The sequence below is a fragment of the Lynx canadensis genome, chromosome X (genome assembly GCF_007474595.2).
Source record: "Lynx canadensis isolate LIC74 chromosome X, mLynCan4.pri.v2, whole genome shotgun sequence".
NCBI lineage: Eukaryota > Metazoa > Chordata > Mammalia > Carnivora > Felidae > Lynx > Lynx canadensis.
The window spans coordinates 27685203-27704198 of NC_044321.2; the positions used below are offsets into that span (position 1 = coordinate 27685203).

Consider the following 18996-nt stretch of genomic DNA (forward strand, 5'->3'; position numbering starts at 1 on the left):
CTCTGGATATCAGCTCAGGATCATGATGTCACAGTTCATGAGACTGAGCCCCTTGTTGGGGCTTGGGATTCTCTCTTTCCCTTCTGCCCCCGATCCCCACAAGTACACAAGTGTGCGCTCGCTCTCTCTCTCTCTCTCTCTCTCTCAAAAATAAAGAAATGAACATTAAACAATTTTTAAAAAAGATAAATCCTTCTGGCAGAAACATAGCAAATAGATTTCTCACTGTCAACAATGGATAAAGTGAAGACAAATTAGTGGTCCAGGCAAGAAACCCTGGTAGCTTGAATGAACATGATGACCATTAATAAGAAAAGAAAGTTAGATGTGAGAATGATTTGGGAGATAAAAACGCATGGGGTGGGAGAATGAAGAGCAACAAGAGAGGAAGTGAACGAGGGACAAGGAATATCAAGGACGATTCTGAGGTTTCTGACTGTGTAGCTCCATTGATGTTGTTCTTGTCCCTGATACTGGAGGAGCCAAAGAGGAAATTGTTGTCAGGTGCAGAATTGCCCACCATGGGTTTATCTTCTTGGGACTCCAAGGGTTTGCAATACCTTAAGATACTTAAATGGAAAGGCAAGGGAATAGATGAGCATAAGAACCCAGCACTTAGTGGATAGGAGCGGACTGGAGATAAAACTTTTTTGTTTACAACATACAATTAAAGCCAAGGATACCTTTACTTATATAGTTTCCTTCTAGATGTAAAAAAGCATTTGTTATCAAGCATGATTTACCTAGTAGCTGAAAACTGATTATAAGGCACACAAATTATCTCATCTAAGCCAGACTTACTTGAGAATACTAGTGAAGGATTCCTAATTCTGTTTCAGATTTAAAAGTAAGAAAAAAAAATCTGGTGCAAAGGTCAGCTGCACCCAAGGGCAAACTCAGTACAACCTGTTCTACCTATGTGTCAGTGAGATATTTGTGGATGCTGCCCTAGGGACCCCAAAGTAAAAGTAGACCTAGTCCTGTTCCATCTAGGGAAGTTCACTGTCTTCTTTTTATGTAGAAAGAGAGATTAATAACTCAATTGATACTTTTCTCTTGACTGACAGTAATGAGAAAGTAAACATATTTAAAAACCTACTATCTTAAAGGATTATAAGAGTGTTATTAACGTCCTTTGGTCCAGCCCAGATCCCTGAAAGAAAAAAAAAAGGCCTAAGGATTTAGTATTTCCCCAATATTGTTTATAAATATATGACATTCATCTCAAAATAAATATTCTTATGATGGTTTCTACTATTCTTTTGCTAAAGTGCCATTTAAAAAATATAGATACATTCTTAATGTTTCATGATTAGGGAAGCATATTCCACAAAATTAAAGTTAATATAAAGGATTATAGTTTCAGAAGCACCTGTTGTGAATACTGGGAAAGTGAATGTTAAGGGCTACCATGCTGAACTACTGTTTATCTTGAAAGGTACAAAAAAACCCATTAATCTCCTGTCCCTTAGTATAGCCATATGAAGGATGGCAATGAAAATGTATGGTCGCATTTACATCTAAAATTGTTGTAGAAGAGTATAAAAAATGTTTTCCACATCTTTTACTTAAAAATCCCTTCTGTTATAGTCAATTGAGTTAAAAATGGAAGGGGTTTCAGAGAAGAGAAAAGGTAAGAAAGGAGAGCAAGGAGAGAACAAAAGAGACAAGGCGAGATTATTTCGTAAAAAAAAAAAAAAAACGTGTGGAATTAAGTGCTTTCTTTTCTGCAATACATGAGTCTATATCAAAGGGTAAAAAACTTTAACTGAAGAGCAAGATAAACAGAGATATCATCTGAAAATCGGACTTCTTCCCCCAGTGTAAGACAGAGCTATCATAATAACGCTGAGATCTTAAAACACTAGGTTATATATGGTACTTAAAAAAAATCACAACAATCTCTCTTCAAAATTAAAACAAAAGTACTCAGGGAAAATAAAGGTACTTCGCTCTCACACAAAAAAATGGAGCAGAGAGAAGGAATATAGAAATGTGTCATCCACTGCGGTAGCCACTAGCTACACAGGTCCAGTGAGCACTGGAAAGGGGAAAGGTGGTTAGTATTAATTTTGATTCTTAAAATGATATTATTTGGATGTGTTGAGATAAAATATTCAGTTAAAATTACCTTCACTTGTTTCTTGTTTAATATGGTTATTAGAAAATTCTAAATTACATATATGGTTCACATTCTATTTCTACTGAATGAGCTTATGTACAAGCTGCAGGAAGTCATTCATTTGGGGAAGGAAAGAGAACATGTATGTTAGTGGTCTGTCAATACTGACAGCATTTTAAAACATTGAAACATCTGCTATGAATACGAAGTTGACTCTAACTTGAATTTCTCATCATTTGTAAGCAGAAATTAGTGATGACTTAATATAGGATGTGTGTGTGTGTGTGTGTGTGTGTGTGTGTAGAAACTTAACTAACAGCACTTTCTACTTCTTTGATAAATCTTTTTTGAGAAATGCTCATATTGAAGCTATCCAACTTTCCCCCATCCCTCACAGTTAATTACAATGGCACCAAACAGTATAATCAACAAAGAGCCTTTTCTGCAACTCCAAACCTTATGAAACGAGATAAACCATGGCACAGAGCAATTATTTCTTTACACTGTGAACACTGGCAGAAGATGTCCAGAAAGAAGCGGGGACGCACAGTACAGGATGATTAACATACTAGAAATTATCCCTCAGAGACTGAGACAAGGAAGAAATTCTGAATATGGAGACTTGAATTTCCAATGCCGACACAAAAGCGAACACCTTAGCTTGACACTCACTCAAGGACCTTTGTGGTCAGAATTCAATCAACTGCTCAGCCCAAATGCCCATCATCAAAAATCCTCCAGCCACAATCTAGCATCATGCTTCTGCCCCTCCTTCTGCTACTCAGGCTCCAGGCCCACGAAGGCCCTCAGGACACTGATAGGAGCAAAATAGACGGGTTTATGAGAATTGTATCTAAGACCACCTTAAAAAGTTTTTGAAAAGTCAGGTCTCCAATCAATCAACTGAAATCTCTGTCTTTTTCATAAGCATTGTCTAGTATCCACTGCTGGAATAACTAATTCCTTCTCCACTTTTAATCACAATTTTCTACCCAAGCTTATCTAAGTATAAACTACTATACCACTCAACTATTGATTACAAATTAGGTTTTGCAGGGTTTTTTTGTTTTTTTTTTTTTTGCTGCATTTCCCCCTTTCCACATTATTTTCAAAAACTAGGCCCTATCTTAAGAACTTCTATTAAATAATTTCCTAAAATACATTTTTATTTTTTTATGCTCTACTTGGCATTTAGCATACGTTCCTAGTATTCTCCCAGTCAAGGAATGATTCTTATACCTCAGGGGATGAAGCACAGATCTAGCTTAACTAAGCAAGTCTGTTATGCTTGAGGTTGACGGTATCAGTGAAGAGAACAAAAAAGGCCATTTCCAATTTTTTTCTTGATTTTTTCTGGAGTTAAAGAGCAAAGCCATATAGACTGTGTTTCTTAGAATAAAACAATTCCTTACTTAGATATAAGAGAATATTAGGTAAATTTTCTGACCTGCAAGCTAGAAAAGTTAGGTCAAGACAACTTTTGCTTCCCTTCCTTGTCTCAGCATCTTAACATTGGATCCACATCTTAGCAGGGACTAACAACAGTGTTTGAAATTATGGCCATTAAGAACATTCTTTGCTGGCTGGCCTAAAATTTTCCTCTATTATCCCTACAGGAGGCACAAGTTACTCTCTATAATTTTATAAGAGTGTTCCTTACCACACTTCCCCAGATCACCACCTCTTCAAAGGCTGCCTCCACTTTTCTTTATATTCCCTATCACAACTCTGGTCTAAGGTTAGGTTTAGATAGGTGCAATTTCCCGTCTCACTGCTTCCATTCAAATCCTTCTATTCATTTCTCACAAACCAGCTAGAGGCTAATATACCAGTTAGATCTTTCAAAATTATCAATCAGATTACTGACTTCCCTCAAGTGAAATTCTTTTAGAAGTTTCAACTGGTGGCACACCTGGGTGGCTCAGTAGGTTAAGTGTCCGACTTTGGCTCAGGTCATAATCTCACAGTTCGTGAGTTCGAGCCCCGCATTGGGCTCTGTGCTGACAGCTCGGAGCCTGGAGCCTGCTTCAGATTCTGTGTCTCCCTCTCTCTCTGCCCCATCCAGCTCACACTCTGTCTCTGTCTCTCTCAAAAATAAATAAGCATTAAAGAAAAAAAGAAGTTTCCACAGGTTTTAAAAGAAAACCCAGGGGCGCCTGGGTAGCTCAGTTGGGTAAGCACCCAACTCTTGGTTTCAGCTCCAGTCATGATCTCATGGTTCGGTTCATGGGTTTGAGCCTTGCATCGGGCTGTGCGGTAACAGGCGGAGCCAGCTTGGCATTTTCTCTCTCTCCCTCTCTGCCCCTCCCCACCTCACGCTGTCTCTGTCTCTGTCTCTCTCAAAAAGAAAAAAAAAAAAAACAAAAACAAAAACAAAGTTTACACAGAAGTCTAGACGGACCTTCATGAACTCAACCCTCATTTTACCCTCACCTTCCCGTAATTTGCTAGTCTCCAGTCCTCCTGGCCCCTCCTTTCTGTCTCTTGGACATGTCAAGCACTTCTTCTCCACCTTGCCACATCTGTACCTTCCTCCGGATCATCACACAGCTGGTACCTGCACGTGCCGCAGGTTGAGGTCAAACTGTCCTCTACCAGAATAATGTTGCCTAAGTGAGGTTAATCTGTGATAACATAATTTACATATTAACTTGTTTATTCCCTCTATTTCTGTAAGCTCCAAGAGGATATAAACCTTGCTCTTGATTTTCTCCACTAAATACCTAGTGCCCAATACTTCTGTGGCACACACCAGGTGTTCAACAATACTTACTGAATTAGTGAGTGAGTGCACAAAACAGTGTTGTGCCAAACAATTACCAGATTAGTGCAATCCCTATAAAAATCCAAGTGGCATAAAAAACAAACCTAAAGTTAATATGAAACCATAAAACACCACAAATAACCAAAACAATCTTGAGAAAGAAAAAGCTGGAAGCATCATACTTTCTGATTTCAAAACATATTACAAAGCTAAAGTTATTAAAACAGTGAGGTACTGGCATAAAGACAGACATATAGTCAGGAATAAAAGAGACAGCCCATAAATAAACCCACATGCATGTGGTTAACTGATCTCTGACAAAGTGCCAAGAACAATAAAGGATGGTCTCTTCATAGGAATGTACTAGGAAAACTGGATACACACATGTAAAAGAACGAAGTTAGACCCTTATCTTACAATATATATAAAAATCAACTCGAAATACATTAAAGATTCAACTGAAACATGGCAACCACAGGGGCGCCTGGGCGGCTCAGTCGGTTGGGCATCCGACTTTGGCTCAGGCGACGATCTCACCACTCCCAAGTTCAAGCCCTGTGTCAGGCTCTGTGCTGACAGCTCGGAGCTTCAGGTTCCGTGTCTCCCAGTCCCTCTGTCCCTTTCCCGCTTGCACTCTGCGTGTCTTTCTCTCTCAAAAATAAATGAACATAAAAAAATTGCAACCACAAAACTCGTAGAATGAAACACAAGAGGAAAGCTTCATAACACTGGTCTTAAAATGATTTCTTGGATTTGACCTAAAAAGCACAGGTGACACAAGTAAAAATACACAAATGGGACTACATGAAACTAAAAAGCTCCTATACAACAAAAGAAACAATTAACAGGATAAAACAGCAACCTACAGAATGGTAGAAAATATCTGCAAACCATGTAACTGATAAGAGGTTAATATCTAAAATGTATAATGAACTCCTACAACTCAAAAGGAAAAAATAACCAGACCCCCCCAAAAAAAAAAAAAAAACAGGCAAAGGATTCAAATAGACATTTCTCCAAAGACAACATACAAATGAACAACAAATATATGAAAAGCTGCTCAGCAACACTAATTATAAATATGCATATCAAAACCACAATGACATATCACCCTGCACTTGTCGGGGTGGCTAGTATCAAAAACAAACAAAAAAAAATAACAAGTAGGTCTGGGAATGTGGAAAAATTGGCACCTTCCACCATTTGTGGAGATGTGAAATGGTGCAGCTGCTATAGGAAACAGTATAAAGGTTTCTCAAAAAAATTAAAAATAGGACTACCGTACAATTCAGCACTGCCACTTCTGGGTTCATATCCCAAACAACTGAAATCAGGTTCCTGAAGAGATATCTATAGTGTCATGTTCACTGTAGCATTATTCACAACAGCCAAGATATGGAAAGAAACTAAATGTCCACCGACGGGTAAATGGATCAAGGAAAAGTGGTATACATACGACAGAATATTATTCACCCTGAAACCATAAGAAACTCCTGCCATATATGACAAAAGGGAAGAACTTAGAATACATTATGCTAAATGAAAGAAACCAGTCAGAGGAAGACAAACACCACATGATTCCACTTATATGAGATATGTGATATGGTCCAACTCCTAGAGGCATAGAATAGCATGGCAGTTGCCCAGGGCTAGAGGGAAGGGGAATTATGGAGTTACTGTTTGTCAGGTATAAAATTTTAGTCATTCAAGAGTTAATTTCTAGGAACTGTGCAACAACACTGTGCCTGCCTATAGTCACTAGCCTTTGTGCTTACAAATTTGTGAAGAGTGTAGATCTCCCGTTACATGTGATTACCATTTTTTTAAACAAAACAGAAAGACAATATTGTGCTAGAAATCTATGGTTATAGAAGAGAAGAAAATTCTTGTGAAGTTTAAGGCAAAACGAAAACAAAAACAAAACCAAAAACACTTGTTTTGTCATAGCTAGTGTAGTCGCTTTCTCCATTTTCTGCAAAACTAAACAAACTAATAATTACTTGCCTGACATGATTATAGTTCACAATTGAAATAAATTCAAACTCTATTACAAACTGTTTTCATACTTACATGTAGAAAGTACATTTAAAATCGTTCTTGTTAAAATAAGAGACGACTATAACAAGCCATGTGCTATTTTCTTATATCGATCTAGATTAGAGCATGCTCTTTCTGGTTTGCAGTTTCTGGAAAGGGTTTGTAGCAAATGTTTTGGGAGACAATTTTACTCTCTCAACCTTCTAGCCCTAGGCCATCATTAATCTACCCTCTGTATCTTCGGGTGTGTCAGTTAGGGACCTTTCCTACAAATATAATCATAGAATATATAATTATACATATTATATGTTATATATCATAGATTATATATATATGGCCTCTTCTAGCTGGCTTGTTTCTTCAGTATGTTTTTAAGGTTCACCTATGCTCTACCAAGTATCAGTGCCTCATTACATCTTATTATTAACATTTCATTGTATGGAGAGGCCCATTTTCTTTCTTTGCTCATGAGTTGATGGGCACTTGAGTTGCTTCCCCTTTTTCGTTATCATGAATAATCGTGCCATGAACATCCAGGTGTACTTGTGCCCATCAACTATCCATCCTCTCCGTTATTCAAGATCTATTAGGTCACCTGTGACATACGGATAATAAAATATTCTCAAAGGGTTGCTCTGTGAGGACTAAGAAAGCTAATTTATATGAAAGGTATTTGTAGACTGAAAATTACTATGAATATATCTTTTCATATAGTGTTTCCAGTTACCCAGCAACAATTACTTAGACCAATTTTCCTCACCACTCAAAGTCATTTAAGAAGTCAAGTTTTAGTTTCATTGTGAGAACACTAGTAAAGAAAAAAAAATGAAAGAAGAGATGAAAGTCTGAATGGATTCCCACCCCTTGTGGTAGTTCTTTTTTGCTGAATAGTTAACATGCTCAAAGTACTATGGAGTAATACAAGAAATCAGGTTTACTCCCCCGCGCCAGTTTGGGGGTGAAACATACATATACATACATATAATTCTTTGGAAATAATTATTAACTAACAACTGAACTATAATATGACTTGAAATGGTGAACTTTTTACTTACCATTTACATAAAGGTATATAATATTATATATTAATACACAGTAAAGTTATATATATAAATTTATAATATATACATGCAAAAATAAGTTATATAATTCAATTATAATTGAATATAATTATATATGATTACATATGTGTTATTTATATATAGAATACATATATAACATAAATTTTATATATAATTTATATAATTTATATAATTATAATTTATAATTTATATAATTTATATAATTTATAATTCATATATATAATCCCTATTTAGTTAGTAATTATTAATTACCATGACAAACTTTCCAAAAGAGTGGCTAAAATTGGCAGAGATGTTTCAGTAAATAAAGTGTAAGGGAGGGCATTTTATTTATAAATAAATGGAGTGAAAATTTTTGGCCGTTTTATAAACGATCATCATATTATGAAAGATAAAAGAGAAGACATGATAATACAGATGTATAGATTGATGGTTCTATGGATAGAGAGTAAGTATTATTCCATACTTATATTGGAATATCATAGTTGAATCTCAGGTATCAACAAACATTAATATTCTGAACATTTTTAAAATAAACAGAAAAAATGTGGAGCTTTAACATAATTAAGAGGGTACAGGTAAATTAAAATAATTTCCTGCTGAATAAGCTCTTTTGCCCAGCAGTCACAGTATAGCCATTAACCTGTATTTGATTTTAAGGGAGACTTGCAGATTTTATGACAAGAAAGATGCGTTATTGTTAAATAGGTCACTGTTTGAAAATTTAGGACAGTCATAATCTTTTCTTTCCCCTTTTGATTTATAGATACCCCGCAACAAGTATACTGAAATCCACTAGAGGGAGCTGACGTCACTGTAAAGTTGCATTAACTGATGCCCTACTAGGAAAACAAATCCCTCAGCCAAAATGACTTTAAAGGAAAAGAACAAAACAAAACAAAAAAGCATATGCATCTATCATTGGCTATATTCAGTTCATTCCATGACCTCACCAAGAAATAAAAATTTAAAAACCAGGAAAATAGGGAAAGCTTTACGTGTATCACGACATTGATTTTAGAAATGTTACCATGTGGTAAATTCTTTGGATACTGGCAAAGAAAAGTAGTCAAAAAATATGTTTTCCCACTAATTAAAGTTTTAGTAGAAAACAAATACATGTTCTGCGCCTCTCGTAACAAATTTGGTGAAGACATTTTTCAAAATATTTTTATCTTAATGCCTTAAAATCCAATTTTACTCTATAATCTTCTGTATGCACATTATGTACACAGGCATGTATGCGTATGGTGAACGAAAAACTCATTTACTAATGCTTGGCAGTGTTCATAAACCAGTCTGCCAAAGGAATTTTTGTCTTAAGAATTAAGCTGATTAGTAGGGCTATTTTGGACCAGATATTATGTATTAATAGCATTAGAGGAAATTGATGAGAATCAAAAGAGACATCTTGAAAACTGTGCTAGTCAAATGGTAGGAATCCGTGTAACTTCTCCACTCTGAGGTTGTATCTTACTATTAAATGAGAAAATGAGGAAACCGCATAGTTACATAGTTTTAATAGTAAAATGCAGCCCTAAGAATAATTTGTTCTTGGCTGAATTTCAGTTGCTACATGCTTGTTACAGCTATAATAGTCTGCATATAAACTGGATAGAAGTATTAGTAAGATGCCTAGCTAAATATCCTTGTACAAAGCAAACGGGATATAATGAAAAGCCACCAAGAGGGCTCCAACTGTTCTTTTATTTCCTCCACTGTTCAAAATATTTGACTGTAAAATTTGCAACCCACCAAGGAGATATTAATGCCTATATAAAACATATATTTTGTTTGTTCCTCGAAGTCATGAAATTATTATGGTAGGTGAGGGGGAGAGATGGAAATATAACACATATGTTTTCCAACAACAGTATCTTATTACCTGTTACTACAGACTGTAGGGACGATGGATTCCTTTGACAGAAATTATTCTTTCACGTCAGCACCTTCTTTTTCCAACAAGTACCAAATTAGGGAAATATCAAGTTAGCCATTTCAAGTATTTTTACTTACTTGTCTGTAGCTCTTTTTCTCTGGCCTGCACATCAGCAAAGACTTGGTTAAAATGATTTGTAAAGGCCACAAAGTCTGCATCCAGGAACATTGGCCCTTGTCCTTTCTCTTTCAGGGCTATGCTTTGAATTTTTAATCGCTCGCTTTGAGGCTGAAGAACTGAAAGCCGGTTGACTTCATCCTGTACCATAATATAGAGCATTAAAATAAATACAACTTTTACTTTGCATAGATTACATTTGTGCAAAGAAAGGTGTTAAAAGGCAGCGATGCAAGCTTAGCTTAATGCCCTTATCAAAAAATTGATAAGAAGTATCCATGACAGTTTAGGCAAGTCTCTAGCTCAGGGCATCAATTTAAGAATACCTTGGCTCTTCATTCCATAGATAGCATTGTATATAACTGTCTTTAAATTTCAAAAGGACATCATTTACAGCATTAATGGGCATGAACATATACTTGAAAAGTACTATGAATGATCTTATATCCTTGCAATAAATCAGGCGTGAATGTCCTCTGCACCCCTCTTATCTCAAAATTATGTCCCTTTGCTTCAAATTCTAAGCGTGTTTAATGAACAGTTTTCTTTAAATTCACTTGTGAAGACTATAAATTAGACAGATCTACATACATACCTACTACATTAAATTACAAATATATCTTTATATACTGCTATCGCCTAGATTCTATAATCTATGTAATACTTAAATAAACACACAAATATTTATGTCTGAAATGATCTCTTATTTGGTCTCATTACTTCTCCTGACTGAACAGGCAATGACCATTGTTTCAATTAGGGTGAGAGTTTGCTCTGCTTTTCTTTTCTTGTCCTGGCATAATTGCTTTTTTGTTTTTCATATTTATTTATTTTTGAGAAAGAGAGAGAGACAGGGCAGAAGCAAGGGAGGACAGAGACAGGGAGAGGCACAGAATGTGAAGCAGGCTCCAGGCTCTGAGCTGTCAGCGCAGAGCCCGACGCGGGGCTCGAGCTCACAAACCGTGAGATCATGACCTGAGCCGAAGTCGGCCACTTAACCGACTGAGCCACCCAGGCACCCCATCCTGCCATAATTGTTAATAATACCCCCTTTCACTCTCACAGAGTACCCCCCGTTTGTGTGATAAAGTCACATGGACACACCACTGTGCTGTGTAATACAGTAGCCACTAGTTATATGTGGCTACTGAACACCTGAAATGTGGCCAGTCCAAATTCAGATATGATGTCATTGTAAAACACAATGAATTTTGATATATATATGTATATATGTATATGTGTATATATATGTATACGTATATGTGTGTATATGTGTATATATGCATGTGTGTATATATATATATGTGTGTATATATATATAATCTGAATTCAAACAGAATTTCCAAATGTTCTTTATTTAAGGATTATTACCATGGTTGCTTACTTATAATTCTCACCTATGCTACCTTTAGAAAAAAGTACTTCAGGATTGCGTACCATTTAAAATGTAAGAAACACGACAATTAAAATTTGAAATTTTGATCACAAGACAATTAGAAGGAGGGGAAAATAAAAAGAATTACAGTAATTATGAACTAAATATAAATCTGAGCTTCCTGGAAGTCAAAATGAAAAGGAAAAAAAAGAAAAAGTTATTTTTTGGAGGCATTCACATTGTTTTGGAGAAAGTAACTTTTTTATTAGGATTGAGTAAGATAAATTTATCACAAAGATCCTTTCATAGTTGCAAGACTCTCTAATGGGCGCTGTCACTTGTTCTGATTTTTAGAAGATACAAAGATAACTTTCAAAGGAATATTGTCACGTGGTTTTAACAGTAAGAGTTGATTCAGGTAGGTTAATCTCTGACAATCAAATTCTTTTGGTAGGTGAAGATGAAAGCCATTTATGTAAATGGGGAGGGGACTCATCTCTTCCATTCCAGTATAAAGCCTCTCAATCAAGGGCTAGAAGGCAGGCACATATCATATCCATGGATGAATAGGACAAGAGATAAAGGGTAATACTCTGTGTTTTTGATTATAGAACTGAAGGCATGCACTTTGTACACTTGGCTTACAAATGGCAGCATTGGCATCTGCTGTGAAACATTTAAGAACCTGATTTATATTTGGCCAGATGGAGGGCCTTCATTCTTCCTGTTTAGGGGGCTATCGAAGGAGCCTACAGTATAGTAAAGTGTGTTCTGCAAAACAAAGGGACTTTGAAACTAATAAAACATTTGGGCAACTGTTCAGTTGAGACCTTAAAGTTCTCAGAGTAAATCATAGGAGAGATCATTTTGACCTGAAATATTTAACATTTCAAAGATGTTAACAATTACTTATTATTCTCATAAAAAGGGCCTTAATCTGGTGAGTCCTCCTGAGTAAGACATCTTCCCCGAGTCTGCTTATCCTTTAAAATTTTGTGTTTATCTGATGGAAAAACTTTTTTATTTTTCTTGGGAAAGGGTCCATGGACGTCTTGCAATTCCCAAAGGGCTCTCTAACCCCCAACAAATTAAGAACCAGTTCTTGTAAGCATTACATTTGGAGCTAGTACTGCAGTCTGATCTTAGAAAACATCTCCAAGTAACAGAATGCACTGGCAAACAAGATAGAATCATTTATTCAACTATCATTAATCACAGCCAAATAGTGTAATTTTAACTGTTGTGTGAATGACATTGAGCTTATCCTGCTCAATATTTTACCTAAGGTGATTCATCAAATTAAGAGAAACCAAAGGTGCATAGAGAAGGAGTTTGGAACCTTGTGGATGAATGCAGAAAAAAGAAATAATTTCACTTAGGATGACTTCCTTAACCTGGAGACAATATTTAAGATTTGTAACCACCAATGATCTCGATTTGCTCCTTGGATAAAGACCAAGGTCCTAGCAGGCCCTTAGAGTCCTTGCTTGTCTCCTCTGAGCCTGTCTTTTAGCCTTCATCTTTCATCTTTTCTCCACCCCTCACCCATCTATGCCCAGCATTCAGAATAGCCCTCTTCCAGTTCATTGTACATTTTATGGTTATTTTTTTGTATCTGAATCTCAAGAAACAGGTTAAGGTAATAGCATCAGATTTTATTGCAAGAAATAATGTAGGTGGAGTATTCCACTGTAAAGATTCACGATTTCTATTAACAGCAAAATGTGTTTAAGTATAAAAATTCCCTAGATTTACTTATTTGCATAAAAAAGCTAAATGTCTTTCTGTCCTATATTCTTTATCTAAAAATGTATTTCCCGAGTTTAATCATTTCCTAGTAAAGTTGTAGGTCCGATATATGAAGAAGAATCATCAAGTCCTTCAACTGTTTTTACTTCATACTAGCTCTGAATTTCCTGTCACTTCCTGGGTTCAACAACACCTCCAAACAAACCCTGCCAGCTCTCCATTTCCAGTTTTCCATTATTTAAACCATCCTTTTCAAAGTATGCAAATTGATCCTCATTCACTACTTCTTATATTAAACCTGGCCATCTCAGTCTATCATCAAGATTCATTCTAGAAACCTTTTCATCTATCCCATATCCCAAGAAAATTACTCAGATCATAACAACCACGGGAAAAAAGTTCAAGTTATTTTCATTACTCTGGTTTCCTAACATTCGCCGACATATTCGTTTAATCTCTTTCTCCAGTTCTTCGGTGCCAGTTATACGTTGTTTGGCCTCCAGATCCATTGTCCACTTCTAGGACTCAGAGGAAAGACAATTATAGACTACAGCTCTTTGTAATCTGCCTTCTGATTAAGTTTAGCCAGTGTGGAGCCCTGTCTGGATTAAGATTATGGAGTCACGGAGGACAGTGAAGTAACATGTTTTTTGTTCTGGCTCCATTCCTGGCATGGCACTTGGGCTGGCTCTTAAGGCTGTCTTTACAATAGGTGTCCAACTCCTTCCTTCTAGGTTTCTGTAACTTCTCTAAATCATTTCTGTCCTGAGAATGGTTACAACTCTGACGCCAGGTTACTGTACTATCCTTTATGGTTCCTCTATACCCCAAGCACCATGGTTAAGTATGTTGGTAAAGAAACCTTCCTCAAATTATCCTAATTTGAGAGAACTGTCAGTTTTAAAGAATTTCCCTATACATCCAATTATATATCAACTTTTTGTGTTTGTGTGGATTCCACTTTTTCAACATATGACTGAGTTTTGCTTTTAGCACATGAGTTGCCATAAAAAAGATCTCCCAGTTATTGGCCATTTCTCCTAGGATATGTGTTGCTTCCATACTCCAAAACTGCCTCACCATTCTGCAAACTGACAAAATCAATTAGCCATGTGTGAGTACTCTAAATACATTTTTTTTAGGATCGAGACATCATGCATTATCTATTTAAACTCATTTTCCTCACTTATATTTTTATCCTTATTGTGTTTAAATCCTTCAATGGGTAAGTTTTTTACTAAATAATTTACTCTTCTTCTGGAAACTGCCAAGAAATTCCTATTGATCATGATCCAAATAGGAGGAAAGAATCTTACCTTACAAATTTTCAACTGGCTTTTGATTGCTGTTGGCTCTGATGTGGTGGTAGGTTGGGTTTTCAACCAGTTTTCAGCAGTAGTTGTCATCTGCTCCAATTGTTGTAGCTGATTATAGAAAGCGATGATGTTGTTCTGATACTCCAGCCAGTTAAGTCTCTCACTTAGCAATTGGCAGAACTCTATCCACCGGCTGTTCAGTTGTTCTGAGGCTTGTTTGATGCTGTCAGCATTAACACCCTCTAGAAAGAAGATTTTTAAAATATATCCACTGAAGCCCCAGACTGTAAGACATTATCTGAAAACCAATGTGTCTCAAGTTTTAAGGTATTCATCATATTAAGGATTTCAAACAAATCATTTATTTACTGATCAAGAAACACAAGTACCAATGATTTCTGATTACTGATTGTAACTTATTAGAGATGCATCTTATCAAGAGTATGAATGTAAAAAAGTAATAAATAAGGACACATAAGATGTAGAGAAGTAGAATATATTTAAATAAAAACAAAAATGGTCAAAGCTCTGAAGGTGGCTGGAAGAATGATCATGGACAAAAAAATGTTTTGGAGGATTCCAAATAATTGTTAAATACCATGTATGCTATTAAAATGTACAGTGAAACACTAACATTTGTATTTTTTAAATGGTTTGGGTATTAGCCAAAATGTTACTTGGATTTTCAACCAAAAAAAAAAAAAGAAAATTCATCAAAAAGCAGTAATTCTCTGATTCTTCTATAAAAGCCAGAAATAAGCAGATTTTCCATAGGTCCAAAAAATTGAAACAACCACTAAAAAAAAATCTAATATGAAAAAATACTATTACTTACATATCATTTACAAATATGAAAGGTGATCTGAAAATTTTAAAATCATATATAGCAAAACTAAAGCAGAAATAAATCTATCCAAGTCAAACGGGAAACATAAAAACATCATTATCACTCCACTATGTGTTAGGAATTCACTGTGTTTTAATATATACTATCATTTCTTAATGTTTTATTTATTTATTTTAAGAGAAAGAGAGTGTGTGAGCAGAATAGGGGCAGAGAGAGAGGGAGCGAGAGAATACCAAGCAGGCTCCACACTGTAAGTACAGAGCCCAACACAGGGATCAATCCCACAAAGTGTATGATCACAACCTGAGCTGAAATCAAGAGTCAGATGTTTAACAGACTGAGCCACCCAGACACCCCAATATATACTATCTTATGTAAGTTTTGTCATAATGTGATATGTGATGACTAATATCAATCCAAGTATATATTATCCTATACATATCATGAAAGAGTAGCAACATCATGTAATGCTATGTTACAAAAAATCACTCTCCATAGTTAACTGACAAAATTTAGGTGTTCTTACACACTCACTCACATGCACACACACACACACACACACACACACACACCAAACCACATCTCTCAATGCATTTGAAACCTCACTTTTGATAAGACACTGGAGAACACAAACTTTGCAAATATTATTGGCAACAATCTTTTCTTCCTTCTTAGGATGATAGATTTTGTAAGAAAAATAACTTTAAGATAAAGTGTAAAAAGATAAAATATGCATATCCCCATATATACAACTATAAAAGGTTTCTACAAGCTAAATATTCTTCTAATACTCTCCTAATAGTTAAGGAAGCAAGTGGCCTTGTTGAGAAATCTGGATGTTTTGTGTGATACACTGTTTGTGAAAATTTGGTTTTGAGCAGTGACCAAGAATTATACCAACATATGCTTTAGGGATGCCATGAAGTAACTGTAGTTATAAAATAACCATGTTTGTTGGGGCGCCTGGGTGTCTCAGTCAGTTGAACATCCAACTTCAGCTCAGATCATGATCTCATGGTTTGTGAGTTCGAGCCCTGCGTCAGGCTCTGTGCTGACAGCTCGAAGCCTGGAGCCTGCTTCGGATTCTGTGTCTCCCTCTCTCTCCGCCATTCCCCTGCTCACACACTGTCTCTCTCTCAAAAGTAAATAAATAATTAAGAAAAATTAAAAAAATAATCATGTTTGTTACAAAATGTCAGTGAAGAATCCAAAACTGTGGTCATCTAGGCAACTCAGATAAAAAAATAATATGATAAAATGCTAACATTATTGTTGGAAAATGAAAGAGAATAATTTAAAAATATACAGGGGAGAAATTTTATATTATGTTAGATAATGATTCAAAAATATGCAATGTATATAATAAATGATGTTTAGAGGAAATGATTTCAGCATATGGTAAAGCTGAGTAAGCACTGAGAAGACCACCAGGGTGGTCCAATTCCAAGATAGGCAGGTAAGACATGCTAAAGGTACTGATGAACTGATGCTACATGGTCTAAATTACAAGGAAATACACAGAGAAATATCTCATTGTCCCTGAGAGAGGTCAATCATATGAAAACTCCTTCTCAAATGAAAAAATTAAGTTAATTTTCAATATGAGTAATAGATGTTAATTTAATCAGAAAAATATAAACCTAACTGTAATGAATTACCCATAGGTCCTGTGGTATATATTAAAATCTAGGGATAGAATTTAATGTGTCCTTGTTGATCATCACCCAAAACTATCGGCTCAATATGTCATGCCAAAAAAATATCCAGATGGTAAACATCACTGTAAAAGGAATGAAAATAAATGAAACAGCAAATTTTGTACAAATCCATTATGAAATCTATAGTTCCTTACTCATTAACATACTGCTTTTTATAATTGAATAAAAGTAAATTAAAATACAATGATAGGTGACAGAAGGCTCTCCCTATTAGGATAAATGGTGAAGGTAAACAAAGTTCTAGAAATTCACAATAATAGCTCTGATATTAGGCAGAATCAAATTCAAATTTGAATCCTTTTACTAAATGAGTAAACTAGGTTCAATTATTTGGTCTCATTGGATCTCATTTTTCTCATCTATGAAATGAGGCTAAAAGAGAACTGACCTCATAGGATACCTATGAGGGTTCTGAGTTAATGTGTGTGAAGAAGTTACAAAAAGTCTGACATATGCCAGGCAACCGATAAATATTGGTAAAAATTATAGAAACTACCATGTAGCTAACAACAATAAGAAGAAAAAATATCCTGGGGCATCTGGGTGGCTCAGTCGGTTTAGCATCCAACTCTTGATTTTAGCTGAGGTCACAATCTCATAGTCGTGAGACTGAGCCGCACATCGGGTTCCGCAATGAGCATGGAGCCTGCTTGGGATTCTCTCTTTCCCTCTTCCTCTCTCTCTCTCTCTCTCTCTCTCTCTCAAAAAGTAAATAAATTAATTAATTAAATAAAATTAAAAAAAAAGAAATCATATCTTTCAAATGTTGACATTGGTGATAGTGGGGGGTCTTTTTTTTTTAATGTTTATATGTTGATTTTTAAGACAAAGGGAGAGAGAGAGCATGAGATGGGAAAGGGAGACAAAGAATCCAAAGCAGGCTCTAGGCTCTGAGCTGTCGGCACAGAGCCTGATGTGGTGCTCGAACCCACGAACTGTGAGATCATGATCTCAGCAGAAGTCTAACACCCAACCGACTTTTTAATGCCTCGGTGGGGGTCTTTTTAATGACTGCAAAGGGGTCATTTATAAAAAAATTAATGACTAATATTTTAAAAAGTTAGTGCTAAGTTTATATAATATGACACTAATATGGGATATAAAAATATATTTTGAAACTTTTCAAAGAAATATATCAACCAGTGATAAATTCCTGAGTTTATTAGCAAAGCTTGGCACATTTGGTCATATATCTATAATCACTTTCAATTCATGTTCTAAGGGGCAACCATACCAAAAATGAAAACAAAAAACAACCCAGAAATTCCTACATGTCACTGGCAAAGATATGATGCTGATCACAGAGAATAAGATATATCATGAAGGATTTGCATGTAAATGTTGTATTAATTCATGTGTGAATATACTTCCTGCTCAACAAGAGTGTAATCTGTCCTTCTAAACTCTAAACTCAGCTTAGACAAGGTAAGGAACAAATACAGTGTACTTGTGAACTCACAATACTAAATCAATAGCTTACTTCATATGAATATGAATATGAATATGAATATGAATATCAAGTGATACCCACAGACACAAAAAACCAAACACAAACATGCACATGGTCTCTTTTGCTTCCAGTTTGCTTTAAACTACTTGGGAGAAGGATCAAAAGCACGGTCACATGGCACATCACTTCATGTATCTCTCTGTAACTAAAACTATAAAACCCATTATTTCAACTTCACGAATTAATCAGCTATCTATTATGAGAAAGTTCCTTAAAATTTGTGTAGAATAAACAAGGATACTGTTTTTTCAAGCGAATACTTGCATATGAATAATTATACTATTCTATATAATTGCTTTATGTGTATTTCAAAGAATTACATGCTCCTTAACTCAACTGAAAATTTACAGTTTTATGACAGTTTTTAGGTGTAAATATCTGAAAAGTTTTAAGCATCAATCATTTGACCATCTGTTTTTC

At 35.5% G+C, this 18996-nt stretch overlaps 1 protein-coding gene across 3 annotated transcripts in view; it reads right to left on the reverse strand.

The window, feature by feature from the left end:
• Window positions 1–18996, reverse strand: part of DMD (dystrophin) — a 1834617-nt gene that overhangs the window by 1318482 nt on the left and 497139 nt on the right. For all 3 annotated transcript variants that reach the window (XM_030304767.1, XM_030304766.1, XM_030304768.1), the window contains 2 exons: window positions 14502–14743; window positions 10022–10202 (listed from right to left, as the gene is read on the reverse strand). In XM_030304767.1, coding sequence (XP_030160627.1) covers window positions 10022–10202; window positions 14502–14743 — 423 coding nt within the window. The remainder of the gene's footprint in view (window positions 1–10021; window positions 10203–14501; window positions 14744–18996) is intronic.